This window comes from Melopsittacus undulatus, chromosome 13 (assembly GCF_012275295.1).
Source record: "Melopsittacus undulatus isolate bMelUnd1 chromosome 13, bMelUnd1.mat.Z, whole genome shotgun sequence".
In the NCBI taxonomy this organism is placed as follows: domain Eukaryota; kingdom Metazoa; phylum Chordata; class Aves; order Psittaciformes; family Psittaculidae; genus Melopsittacus; species Melopsittacus undulatus.
In genome coordinates, this window is record NC_047539.1 from 2,581,638 (window position 1) to 2,596,190 (window position 14,553).

Below are 14,553 nucleotides of genomic sequence, written 5' to 3' on the forward strand. Positions count from 1 at the left end.
TTCAAAAACCATCACATACTTTTGAAATGGTCACACTATAAATGCAAACACAAACTTCACACAGTAACCTTCCTAATACTAAAATATCACCAAAAAAAGCAAATCCTAGAATAATTTCCACCAATTCTGCATCTCATCAGAAAAGCTTGACAGTATGCCTCCAGTGGTATACCTTCAAATTCTTCAGAACAGTCATTCTAGCACCCCTGTGGCACTAAGCCCATGCTTAAGTGCTTTCTAGAATGAAGGTCCAGGATCTTTATAACTGAAGTAAGGTTTTTCTAATTACCCACGTGTTTGGCAAACTCACCTCACACTGCATTTTACCAGTTACTGGCTATTTACACCCAGTCTTCTGTTGTCCATGCTATTGTAAAATTTGCCATGACAACCATCCTTATTTTTTCTGATAAGGTTAAAAAGCTTGAGGCAATCAAATCACCAGCCATGCTATTCTTATCTTTTACTAAAATTTAACATTTCAAATATCTAAGGTAGGAGAATCAGCTTCTGTGACACATAAACATTAACTCTCGGAATGGAGACTTGTTGTAGTGTACTCTGAAGTCTATTTCATCAGCCACTAATGCAACAAAATGACAATCTTGACATGCACTTAATCAGAGTTCAGTTCACTTCAAAGCCACTTGTATCATTATTCACTTTTGTTCTGCTGAGTTTGCTGCTCCAGGTTTCATTAGCAGTGGTTTTGAACTCTTTCAGTCCCTGGATCCCTCACATGAAAAATTCAAAAATTAAGGACTACAGAGCTAAATTCCAAATTCCTTAGTGGTGATAAACACTTCTGATTTTGTTTCAAATTCCTCATGTTCCCGCTCCATCCATAAGACTTTTGCTTTCACTCTTTATTCCTTGCCCTCTTTCCTGAGCTTCTGACCCCAGCCCATTTGCTTTTTTTCCATCCCTTCTCATAATTGTTAACTTCTTCTCAGGTCTTCCACTTCCTACTCTATTTCCATAGTTTCTGAAAGTTACCTTTTTTTTCCACTCTTACTACCTTTTCCTCTATGGGTGCAGAAAGAAGCAAAAAGGAGAACACCTGGGTTTTGAGCTTCTTTCTGCCTTACTGATCAACTCCTGCTTTCAAAACCACTCCCTCAATCATCCTTATTTCTCCATCCACTGGACTCCTCTATCCTTGTGTTCCAACAAGACAGGTACAAAGAGATTCAGCATGTCCTTGGTTTCAATTTCAGTATGAAAGCAAATCATTAAAATCACATTCTACTGACATAGTCCAGGAATTATCAGTAGTCCGGTGTGGACAACTTTTTCATGAGAATAATCAGAAATTCAAAAGGGAAAGATCGTGCATGCTTTGTTCAAAGACGTTGCTACCTGAATTCTCTACAGACTTTAGTCTCTTCTAAGAATTTGCATGTACCTCAGTTTTTCAGACCCTTGTATCTTTGTTCAAGTTGTTTCACAGGGAAAACAAAGGGCACGACAGATAAATTCACTTTCACCTATGAAGAACCCATTCCAAATAGATTCCAATCTGATTCCAAGAACAGATTCCAGCCTGCTCCAAACACCTCCTTCCCAAGGCTCTGAAAGCATTTTATAAATGTAAACTATGTAATGCTTTGACAAAATAATGCTGTTACTGTTTGTTGTGTAAGCTAACAGAAACATGTGAAACAGAAAAATTATTTATCTCAGGTAAAGTTTTCATACAGAGCTTCCTAAGTTAGGACAGTAACCCCCAGAAAGATCAGTGAATCATTCAAGAGGAAACATACTTTTCAAAACAGGATTTCAGTGTTTGTCTTTGAATAAGATGGACTTTTTAACTACATCAAAACCCTCCGAATTCCCCAAATGAACAAAAACTGGGTGACTCCATAGTTTGAATTATACCTAAGTTGCAAAATAGCAACCAGTAAATTGCATTAGCAACAGGAATCTAATTGTACTTTTAAAAACCTCTAATTGATGTAATGGAATTAGAAAGAGTTGCTTTACTTTGTCAGAGAGCAGCACACAGCCTGTAGGGGCTCATGATCCTTCTGTCTGATGTGGCTGTTGATCATGAAGTCTAGCTCTTCTCGAGCAGCTTTTAGTTGACTTTCTGTAACACCAAAGCTCATAGATTCTCGAGCACAGTCCTCAATATTATGGGCTTCATCTAAAATGACTACTTGGCCTTTTAGGTTAATTTCCATCTGAAAAGAAAATTATGATCTAGTGAAACAAAGTGAAAGACAGTAAAGAGAAACAGCAACTAACAGGATGCTGTTAAAAAAGTCTGGATTAATATAATCTGAACCTACCACACTCTCCATAAACCAAACAACTGCGAAGTTTGGCTTACCTTCCATTGATCAAAAAAAAACCCAACAAGTCCCAAACTGATCAGAGTATGGGACCAGTGGAAGCATTCCTTGGAATACAGGAGTTATTTTGTAGATAATATTTTGGATACAAATCAGATTTCAGTTGGCCATTATGTTTTTAACTTCCCTTTAACTTCAGTTATTGCAATCTCTTCCTTACAAACATACTTACACTCTCCCGTATCTGTGGGTCCAGAAGATAATTATAGGGACAAAATACAATATCTGCTCCCACCATGAGTTCTCTGGCTGCAAAATACGCACAGGCACGAAGCTTCTTTCCCAGACTTACTAGATCTTCAATGTCCCAAGCCTGATACACATTGTGGGCAGACTGTAGTGCATGGTGCTCACTGAGTTTATGAACACCATGATAGTAAGGACAGGACTTGCCCTAAAGGCAAAGAAGGCAGATAATCCATGGTTACAAAATACTAATGATAATCAAGTGAGATTAAATCCCCTAAATTGTTACACGCATGTGACTTCATTTTCTGGGAACATTCCTAACAGCTACTTTTTTATGTCAGATACTAATGACAAACACATCAAGTCAGACAGAAAACAGGTAAATTCATGTTCCTAAAATAAGGGACACTTCCTTCTTCTTCATCTATAAAAGCAAAGACAATCTAAGTCTTCTTAAGAACATTAACCTCACAGTCATAAATACTATTCTTATCTGCATAATTTTTTTTCAGTACCAATACTGTGCATCACATTTTCTAACAGTATTTAAGCGAAATTACCTGGACCCATTTAAGCAACATAGTATAAAGAAGTAAACAATGTTACTCATTCTAACTGTTCAACTACATTTTAGTGTGTTCGACCAGTGTTCATTTTCCCAAATGAAATTACTCACATGTTTTCCTTCCAGCAACTCTACACACATTTCATTCCTGTTACCACCACTATTAGATACCGTTGGATGAATACAGGTATAATCCCGGCTAGAAAGAATTGTCATGGGGACACTGGAATATGCTGTTCTCTTCAACTCTCTGGTAATCTGGGATATTTGCTTGTGTGTTCGTGTTCCAAAAAATATTTTGGGAACGAAAGGCTGATCTCCATTTCCTTTCTTCTTCCTGTTACTAGCATCTTTATCAGTTTCTTTTCCAGAAGAACAGGAACACTCAGTGCAAGGGCCAGAAGACTGCAACCCAAGAAGAAAAGATTAACAAAATCCCACTGTAAGATGAACATGATAAATCTGTTTATGCTCTATCTAGAAAATACCCTCTAAGATAGTTTAAGTTAGTCAGTTAAATCATCAAGGTGGCCTATCAAACTGCAAAAAGTTTAGAAATGCTAAAGCATAGACACCACATCCTCATGCCTGAAAAACCTTAAGAAACTTCTGGCAGTCACTAGATGCAACTTTATCAAACCCAATTGCAGAAAGAGCTATTATTCCAGTTAAGTATGTACACAGGCAAACAAACTTCTTGTATTTGAGCTTCACCATAAGGACACTTCTGTTACAGAACAAGAAGTGTCCAGCACCTTCACTGAAGACAACCTTGGAACCAGACACTCAAATTAGAATACTGAGAACATTTTTACCTTGAAGCAAACAGAAGAAATTTAGACAGTTTAACAAAATCTGCAGATAAAACAGACTGTCATACAGTCTCTATTAGAAACATGTTTGCCATGCCATTATGTCAAAGGTCATCTAGTATGAGAATTAAAGACACACAGGGAATAATTCTAAACAGAACCTAATCCTGTAAAATATTTGTTAAAAGTAATTTTTTTCTTCCTGAGAAGCACTGTCTCTCATAATGTAAAGTACTGGAAAGACTGTCATGAAATTATAATAATTAGTGTGAAAAAAATAGCAGAAAAGAAGTAACTCATGAGTAACCATGTCCACATACGTCCCATAAAAGATAATGAATTCTTCTAGTATAAAAGAGTTTTTATTTCATTTTCAGGTGACAGTGCAAGTAACATGTAGTTGCCCACTCAAATACTCCTCCCTCCCCTTTTAATTGTAATCAGTAAGATTATCCATTATAAACAAATGCCAAATCCTGCTGTGTGTTACACCACAACTCTGGAGATCAAGCTGTCTTTTAGCCTCCACTCTGAGGAAAAGCAAGTTCGTATTACCTTTAGTCTCTCTCAGCCTTGTCCGCCATTAAATATTACAATACATGATAGAACGCATGTAAATGTAACCCTTCTGGAGCTGTCACTCACTGGGATAAAAGGTTCACTGATGTGCCAAGTAAACAGGCCCTCAAAGCAGATAAAGTTACACCCATGCTGGAATTGTTACATTCGCCTCTCAGGTTGCCAGTAACAGCAGATTTCATTACCATGTGCTGCCACATTAAATAGCCAGTTCCAAATATCCTGCCTTCTATATTGAATAATTACTTATTCACTGAAAGGATAAAAAGAAGAGTTATGAATGGGGCTCTTGTCAACAGCGAAGAAGGAAACAGCTGACATATGGTATATGTTACATATGTTGCAATACCCAACTGTGTTTGCACTCACGCAGAAAACTGCAATGCAAATTGTACCTTGATAATTCTACCTACATTCTATTTTGCTCTTTGAAATAATGAAAACACTGCTACAATTAATATAACTGAAGCAGTTACTGTGTAGGGCCTTTAAGAACATGCTCATCTTTTGATTTGAATTCAAGTCAGAATGTGTTTTCAAAGTTAAAAGAAATACACAGAATTCCAACATGATACCATACCTCTAATACATCACTGCTATTGCTCAGCCTGACATTTAGTTTGCCAAATAAAAGTAACAGAAATTATTAGGAATCAGGCAGCTATTTTGAAAACGTTTTTCTAACAAAAGAAAAATGCAGTTCAAATAAATATATATATAAACATGAACTGAAAGCTCTTCTATGATGGGTTTAAAAAAAAACAAAACCCAAAATTCTTTATTAAAAGAATTAAGTATCCTTATGTGTAAGGCTTCTTAAGGACAGTGTTTTACAGGTGGCCTTTAAAGTTTTTCCTAAAAGGTGTGAAATTGGTGTAGTACTGGCTTTAAGCAGCATTTTAGCCCATGGTCCAGTTTTCAAATGTTACCTTTTGCTTTGAAAAACAAATTTTATTTCAAAAAAATCAACACTGCAAAAGTTGTAAACTCAGGCTCATTTATAGTAACTCATAAGAGTATAAACATCTGAAAGCCACAAACACCATTAGCCAAACATATGTAAATACATAAATAAAACCTTTCTAGAAGGTGCTTTATAACAAAGTAAAACTTGAAGAAACTGGTTAAAGCAGTTTAAAAGTTAGGTTCTTCCTGCTATTTGCACATTATTCAAATGTGTCAATTTGCATTTTTAGGCTTTAGAAAATGGTGTGGCCATCTTTAAATTTTATTGAAACCAAACTATCTTAATTCTATATGTCTACAAAGAGAATTTACTATTAATATCACACACCAAAACCTAATGTGGTGTTATTCTCCTGTTACTACAGCAAAAGGAAAGAAAATAGTCTCCACCTGAGCAAAGTGGTAACTCCAATATGGCAGTTTCCATAGCAGTATTGCCTCTTAAAGTGCAAATTTTTAGAGACACAACAAAGAGCTGGTTAAATTATAATAAAATCAGACAAAGTTTCCATTTACTACGAAAGAATTGGGAGTGGGGAGCCAAGTACAAATACGTAAAATATAAAAGTATTAAGACAACAAAAAACTACTTTATAACACCCTCTGACTTCAGAACTAAACATATTTTCAGCTGTTTGTATTTGGAATATAGATTTTCAGTTGGGGGGGAAGGGGGAAGATACTTCTCTGCTTTCTGCAGTTTAATCAGAAACACACAGTAACAGATGCTGTTAGAGATCAGACACCAGACTGTATGGACCTTAGGCTAATCTAACTTGTTTCTACTTCTGTCAGGGGCTAGATAAAACAGCCTATCACATCAATATTTATATGGCAAAAACGTGGAAGTCTGATTTAAAAAGGAATCATCAAGTCCACCAACCTGTCCTACGTGTAAAATAGAGCTAAACAAACATTGAGGCTATGATCTTTGAAACACAAAGAGGTAAGAGGAGTTCTTCATATCTTCATCTACATTTCCTGGTTACAAAGCCATCTGAATGATACAGCAGTGAATACCTCTTGTGTGAAATATCACACAAGCACAATCTAGTAAGATATCAGCAGTGACATTACTAGAGCTTTTCAGCTATTCCTTTATAAGCTCTCAAAAAGCACAGTATTCTGCTGGTGCTGCAGCCTCTTGATTAAAGTACACAAAGCAGCTGTTTATCCTCTCACAGTAACCAGCAGGTGAACCCAGTTCAATATTTATCACAGGCTTTCACAGATCACTGCTAACCAAGCAAACGTTTTAATTAAGCTGGAACTTGCTTCAAAGAGCTCATTCAAAATGTCAGTCAGCAGAAAAAGGATCAGATACGGTGTCAGGTGAGAGCATGTAATACAAATCCACAACTTTCTTCATCCCATCGTGGTAAATTAGCCTATTCTGAAGTCCAGACCCTGATTGTAACAGGCTGCCAGTCTCCTGGAATGTGTAACAGAAGTCACTCAAACTCCATTGTGAAGGTTGTAAGCAATATGTTAAACTGCAATGGGCTAGCACATTAAGACAGATTCTTTTCACAGCTGTTTTTTGATACCCCAAGTGTTTGTTACACTACTCTCCATTTACTGTTTACTTTTTTTACCTGGTATAAATGGGGATTCCTTAACCCAGCTGACCCAGTTTCTCAGACCGCATGCTTTGACAGAATTAATCAAGAGAGTACCTTAAGGGTATAATTTCCCATCTAAACTCACACTAGAACTGCCCTCTCTTGCAAGGATTAACAGCAGGACAAAAATGGATTCCCAGGCTGTGGACTGAAAGCAGCTAAAAACAGTCAGTTGCCTCAGGCAGAAGATCCTCACCCACTGGGCTCTACAAGTGTTCATCTGATGCAGCAGCACTGAAAGTGCTTCTCATGTTCTTCCAACGAACTCATTCTCTCTCTTGGGCTATAAAAAAGGGCTTGACAAGAAACTAAACTTGCTTTAAGCACAGGACTGACTACAGTAAAACATAAGCTATACAAATCAGGATTATTTCATTGATTAAGAAAATATTTTTATTGCATTATTATATCATCCTAAATATATAGTCCATTATGGTAAGTGCTGAACATCACCTCAGCTGACTTTGTTTCATAAGCTACACTAGAAAACTAACCTACCAGCCTATGTTGTGATGCTCTTCATGTCTTAATGTAGTTAAGCCACAGAACTACTAATGATAAATAAGGTCTTACTTTCTGCAATTGTTTCTTGACAATTGTTTCACCTCTCAGTATGATGAGGTTCACTGCAGATAAATAATACCTTATTATTTCAATCTTAAAAATAATTTATTCTTTTTCTTTTATGTCTTCTTAAGTTACTTCTCTCTAAAAGAAGTACTAAACAGCATAGTATTTGAACTTTGAATAGTATACTGTACTGTCTATCTGCAAACTCAGATCCATGGAGAGCACATTATAACACAAACAGGTACAGCACAGGTACTGTTACAAAAATTAAGAGTTTTCTCAGAAAATCGGAATACGGTTCAATATTTTATATTAGTTGATCTATACTCAAAGTTTTCAGTTTACTTCACTATGTGAACTTTCTAGAAGTTGTAAATAAAGTTTTTCAGATACCCACACAAAAGTACCAAAGCACCAAAGCAAATTTTACAGGGAAGGAAGAAAGGTCTTATTTGAAAATCAACAGCACACTCTGCTGGCCTTTGTACTTCAAACCAGCAATTGAAGCTCAGTGGCACAAAGCATTTCAAATCCTACTCAAAAAATCTACAGAGCTTTCCAAAACTGGCAAAATTTAGTTTCCATCAAATGACCTAGAACACAGATTCACTTTTGTCAAGAAAAGATTAACTCCCAGTGTCTTAAAGTAATACCAAAGCTTTTGGCTTCCTTTGTTTTCACAAATGTATAGTATACTGGAGAAGAGCTCTTGAAGTTAAAACACACACTGATTAAAATAGAACCCAATTCAGGACATACAAAGAGCCAAGTGCTGTTGCAAGATGTTGAAACAGAAATTGACAAACATACATAAAACCCCCTGTACTTAGAAGCTGAGCTACCTACAGATGGTTATTACCATAAAGCAATACAAAAATAAGAAATATATATTGGAAAGGGAGAACATTATTTGCCTTTTGAAAGAAGGAAGTAAATTTCTGTACTGACAAAACAAAGACCAGACCTCATTCCTGTCTTCTATTTGTATCAAACATACAATTTCATGATATTATAGCATGCTCCCTGCATTTTAATACAGACAAAAACTATTCTATCATTCCATTCTGATTGTATTCTATGCCACAGCCTTTGATAAACACTCACGGGAACTACATTAGTAATGTAGTTTGGCACCTGACATGTCTCTACTGCCTCAGATTTCTTCAACTGGTTTTGCTTCAATGAACTTCTATGTAAAATCAGTGAGATTCAAGAAATGCAGAAAATGCTTAGCAAAAAGCTGGAAAAAATAGTTTCTGCTATGGAAAGTGGTAATTAAAAAAAAAAGAAAAAACCAAACCCAAAATATAACTCTATCACAGTTAACACACAGGATTTTATTTCTTAATCATGTGCAGTATTTATTACTCATTTTTGTTATAATATATTGTAATGACCAGCTCAAACTTTCTCCAGCTTAAAGACAAATTTATTAATATTAAATGCTGTCTTTTATTTACTATATATGCCACAAAATAATGAATGGCAAGTTGAACAAAATCTACACTCCTGATGTCACTCAATTTCTATGGTCCTAGTTTCAAGTTCTTCCACGATATCATAAACCTGCCATAAACAGAAATATAACAAACAGATTTACAGCTGCTTTACAACTGCTGTCACATATTGAAAGTTCACAGGCAGAATTGCTGGGCCAGACTGTGTGCTACTGGAGAGCCAGGGTGTAAAAGAGTTCAACCCACTGTTTAGAAGAACAACTTTCACAGAAACAGTTCACACTTTGCAAACCACATTGGTTAGACAGCACCATTAGGAGCAAAAGCCACTGCAGCTCTTTCCAGCAATAGTGACAAAGTTCACTATTACTCCAAAGCAACCTATATATACTTGGAAATCTTTCCATTAGGCTGTAATGCAGCCAGAGGTATAGTGTTTTCTGAAACTATATTAACAAGCTGTATTTCATGCATAATCTCTTTACAGTAGATTTTTTTAAACTGCTTTTGAACTAACAGTCCTGATATAAACTATATTACTGTATTACTTACTGGTTTGAGAGAAAAAGTGGTGGGTTTTGCACTTTTCTCAGAGTGAACAATCAGCTCTCCATTTTTTCTCTGATTATAAACTTCTAAAGCATCAACAAGCTGGACTCCTTTTGCAACACAATGACGTTTTCTAACCTGTTGGGAAAAAAAAGAATGTACTGTGTTCAAACACACTGGGCAGAAGTATGTGCTGACACTAGCAGTCAGTGATTTCCTTTCAACTGTTTTCCACTGGATCTGTTTCAGTAACACAGTGCACCACTAATATTTTTTAACTGTTTAAATAAATCTAAGCCAGACAACAGTTTGGGAAAAGCTATAAAGTCTTAATTAAAAAACTCAGTAACAATAACAACAAAATCTGTAATTACTGCTGAGCTTTTCTTCTTTAATTCCCCACTGTAACAAAACTGATAGGAATTACAATACTAGCAGAACTTTCATAAGTAAAACAAGAAATAAAACCAAGCCATACTTATCTGAAAACCTAAACAAAAGCAACCACCTGAGCAATACTGCAGAGCAACAACATAAAAGCTGTTTACAATGCAAGTACTGTCATGTGACTGACACAGGTGGAAACATGACAAAAATGTTGCACTCTACATAGTAGGGCAGAGATAGCTGCATTTTACAGGATAAAATAAACCAGAACTTGAATACATTCACAGCATTATTTAAGTTTCTAATACGTATTTGCAAGGGCACTTCAATTCTAGAATCTCACACTTTTACACAATAGTGTGGATCAACTGCTTATAAACAAGTTTTGGGGATATTAAGTGTTTAAATATGCAAAATATAATTTAGGACATGGTATTATGAACAATTTTGAGCAACAATGAACTCTTTTGTAACAAGTGACAATACAACTGAAAAAAAGCTGTCAGTCGAAACTATGACTGTGACTCAATTATTCTCTAAGCCCTTCTCTGAAATGTTGATTGCTATTTGACAGCTTCGTTGAGCTACGCCTGGATTATTCTATTGCAAATAAACTTTCCTCACCTGCTGCTCAGTTTCTAAAGGACGAATCCTTTTTCTGTCTACTTGAAAATCATCGCTCTCATTGTCATGTAGTGATAACCTTTTTTTGGCAGACAATTTTGAAGCTAGTGTTTCATTTTCCTTACATTCTGTAATGAAAAATAAAATAAAAGGTATGTTCAATACTAAGAATGCATTAAATAAGGGCAATATTTTAAAAATGGAATTTACTATAAATACACATGATATAGGAGATAGCATTAGACATTCCTAGACAAATTAACCATCATTCCACATTGATTTCTACACAAAGCAGAATCATGTAGTAGTCTGCTATTATGACAGTAAAAAAAGTCCCTGACTTTAAAGCAAAAAAACTTGACATCACTGGCTCATATTTGACTTCCAGGACAGATTTTTAGCAGCTTGGGTATGAAGTTACCTGTGTTTGTTAGTGGGCTTCCAGGTTTTACAGAACTTCCCGTTTCACAATTAGTAATAGAAGAAGCACCATGATTCACACTCGTTGCTGCCTCACTGCTCTTACAGTGGGAGTGACACGTGCAGCGACACAGCGGTGAGGTCTCTGGCTTTCTGTCTTCCTTTTCACATGACGATTTAAGCAGTGGTTTCTCTAAAGGACACAGTCATTTGTCTTCCATTGAACACTATTCAAGACTATACATGAGAAAAAGACTTTCAAAACAGTCAAGATGACAGCTTTTCTTTAGGTACCAGTTTTAAACTTTGTGTCTACAAAGTCTGAACAAGCATTCATCACCCTTTGACAAACTGCAGTGCAAAGAACTGTAATAACTTGCAAAAATGAAAAACACCCCTCTCTTACAATTCAATCTGCATAACTACAATACATAATTATATTATTTCAAAGTTCCAACAGCCATATAATTCCCTTACACCATATTGAAATCCATACAGGCCATTTCCAGCTTATGTTGCCAATAAGACAATATGTATAATGGTAGACAAAGACGTGCTTAGATTCCTGAAACCAGGAATGTTTAAAGGCTGAAAACCAGCAAATTTATTATATTTTGGCAATTAAAAACTGGGCAAAGAGATACCAAGATAACTTACCATACTGAGATTGCTGCCATGATAATGCAGAACAAAGTAATGCCAAGCTTTTCCCACTTCCTGTAGGGCTCTCCAACAAACAGTGTTGCCTGTTATTTAAACCCTTAATAATCTTTAAGGAAAGTAACAAGAACAAAACCAGAATTAATAGAAAACCAAACAAAGTGGAGGTCTTTAGCCACGCTTGAAATTACTTCTAAAAATAGATCAGGACACCTGCTGTCTTGTAAAAAAAAACAAACCAATAAATGAAAATCAGAAACACATCACCACCCCTCATTACCCTTAATAATAACAATAGGTCAGGAAGCCTTAGATGTATTTCTCTCTAGAGGAACACACCTCACTAGCTATGCTTGGGGGTTCACTTAGAGAGGACACTGAAATACGTACCTGCTATTGGGAATACCTAATGGGACTGGCTCACTTCCTTTAGCCTTACAGAACCAGACCATTGAAAACATCTGTCAGGTAACCAAACCAGTTGTCCCATAGGAAAAATCAAACCCATTGTCTCACACCTTAAAAATGGTTAAAACTATTTTAAAAAGTTTAAATGTAAGGTGTAATAATTCATTTTTAAAAATGCCAAAAAGCAAAATCTTAGTGAAATACTATGATATACTTAAGAGAGATGTTTAACTAAATCATTCGCTCCTTATATGGAAGGAATTTGCAAACTTACATAAAATACCTATTACAGTATATTTAATTAAACAGTCATATGTAACTCATAACTTCTTAGCACAAATATTCACAAATCCAAAAACTACTTCAATTTCCCCTAGTCACGGGCCAGATTTCATTGTATGGCACAAAGAAGAGTAAGTTACAAATTCAATTCTCAAAATACTGGTGGCTCCGAATTTCATGTGTTTGTTTTCTAAATGCTGGTAGATATTAGAAAACATAAGCTATTAGCTTAGCCAATGTTAATCTAACTTCTACTTACAGCATTCATCATAGCAAGTTGTGAAGGGTAAGCCTTGCAAGGGAACATGATCTTCACTCCCCCAATAGTATATGCTGACACATCGGAGGACATTGCCACTTTTTCCTCCGGTTTACTTCAGGTTTATAACTGCAATAAAAAATAGTATTAACAAATCAACACTAACAACCAGGCAAAGCCTGAAACAACATATGGCACCAAAAAAAAACCAAGCAGGAACTGCTGACCTGGTAAGGGGTCTGGGCAGTTCAGGATATTATCACAACTGGCATACAGGGACTCATACTATCCACTGTCAGTTCAGATGCACTCCTTGCTACACACGAGAGCAACTTGCCACCATCTGATGAGTAACACCAGCAATTTAACTAAACACATGATCCACTGTGCACATCCTTTCAGATTCTCTCAGACTGAATACTATTGGGATAAGCCAAATCCTTGGGGGAAAAGTATTTTGAGATATTTAATAACTGAAAGTAGCTAACTTTTCAATTAAGCAGGTCCATTAGCTTGAACTCCAACACATTGAAACTACAAAGATACACCTGACAACAGTAGCTTGAACTGTTCATTTTATAGCACTGAGAAATTAAAGCTGCACATTGGACTTCAAAAATTAGATGTTTAAAAACTGACGCTTTTCTTCCACAAATAATACAATCATTATTCAGGGGAAAATGAGGTGTCACTGACTTTGCTATTCTCTGAGCACTATTCAGCATTTCTCTCTGCATAACAGAATAAAGTCAGTTTCCCTATTATCCTAAAACCTTGTAATTACTGAATTAAAAATACTGAAAAGGCATAGATGGCTTTAAAAAATGAATACTTTTTTAAAACAACACAGATTTTTTTCTTACAGGTTTCCAGCATCTACAATATAAAAGATTTTAAAATGGCAGACTCCCTGCGATAAATTATCTCGCTAACCTGTGTCCTAATCTCACTTTTAATGAGTAAACATATGCAGCAAATACCAGTGTATGGGATGAGACAGCTTCATCATCTCAATGGGCAAAAGAAATCCTAGCAAAAAGAGGCTGCTAACACGAGTTTATACCCTAGCCTTCCTTCCAAAAATGTAACTCCACCCAGCAAAAGGGTTTTTCCCCCTGTGTGACAGGGGGAGGTGGAGGGGTTGTGTACGCTTAAAGGAGCACTACTTAGAATTGAGTTACACCCGAGACAAAAAGCAAGCCCCCATCGGGGTGGTGGGAACAATTCAACACCGGACCGGGCAGGAAGCGGCAGCGGTCCGAGACCCAAGGAACGCGGAAGGACCTTCTGTGCCGGCCTGCGCCTTTGGGCTCACTCCCCAGGGCAACCCCGACACCGCCATGACCCTACTCTAGATCCATGACTTTTCTGCCTCTGTGCGGCTGAGGGGGGGGTGCACTGAGCAGCTGCTGCTGCCATCCTCCGGTGCGTGTGACGCCCCAGCCTTCACAGAAGCGTTTCCTTCATCTTGTTTAAGGGGTGAAGGCCCCCAGAGCACCGACCCCCCTCCCCACGGGAGCCCGTTCTCCTCACGGCCGCTCACCTCAGGCGACACTGACCCCTTCCCGGTCCGTCCTTCCCGCCTCCGCCCCTGCGCCAATCAGCTGACAGGAAAGAGCCCTGCGCCGCCAGTCAGCAAATAGCAGACTGAGGTGCTCCCGCCTTCCGGCTGGGCGCTACGGGAACCAATCACGGAAGGTCTTCTTGGCTACAGGTGGTGGGCGTTGCTAGGCAACGACGCGTTCAGCTTGAGGAGCTGTACGGCACAACAACCCTTCCTTATCACAGATAATGGCTTTAGTAAGGTCAGCGGGTTGTTAACATCGCCCCGCACGGGCACCCGTGGG

General features: G+C 37.2%; 1 protein-coding gene across 1 annotated transcript in view; it reads right to left on the reverse strand.

Annotated features, from left to right (window-relative positions):
* BRIP1 (BRCA1 interacting DNA helicase 1) overlaps positions 1-14,302 on the reverse strand; it is a 57,780-nt gene extending 43,478 nt beyond the window's left edge. The window contains exons 1-9 of the mRNA XM_031053731.2: positions 14,250-14,302; positions 12,707-12,835; positions 11,755-11,866; positions 11,099-11,290; positions 10,678-10,805; positions 9,670-9,804; positions 3,223-3,516; positions 2,530-2,751; positions 1,987-2,186 (exon numbers count right to left, since the gene is read on the reverse strand). Of these exons, the coding sequence (XP_030909591.2) occupies positions 1,987-2,186; positions 2,530-2,751; positions 3,223-3,516; positions 9,670-9,804; positions 10,678-10,805; positions 11,099-11,290; positions 11,755-11,866; positions 12,707-12,799 (1,376 nt within the window). The 5' untranslated portion in view covers positions 12,800-12,835; positions 14,250-14,302. The remainder of the gene's footprint in view (positions 1-1,986; positions 2,187-2,529; positions 2,752-3,222; positions 3,517-9,669; positions 9,805-10,677; positions 10,806-11,098; positions 11,291-11,754; positions 11,867-12,706; positions 12,836-14,249) is intronic.
* Between the last annotated feature and the right edge of the window lie 251 nt (positions 14,303-14,553).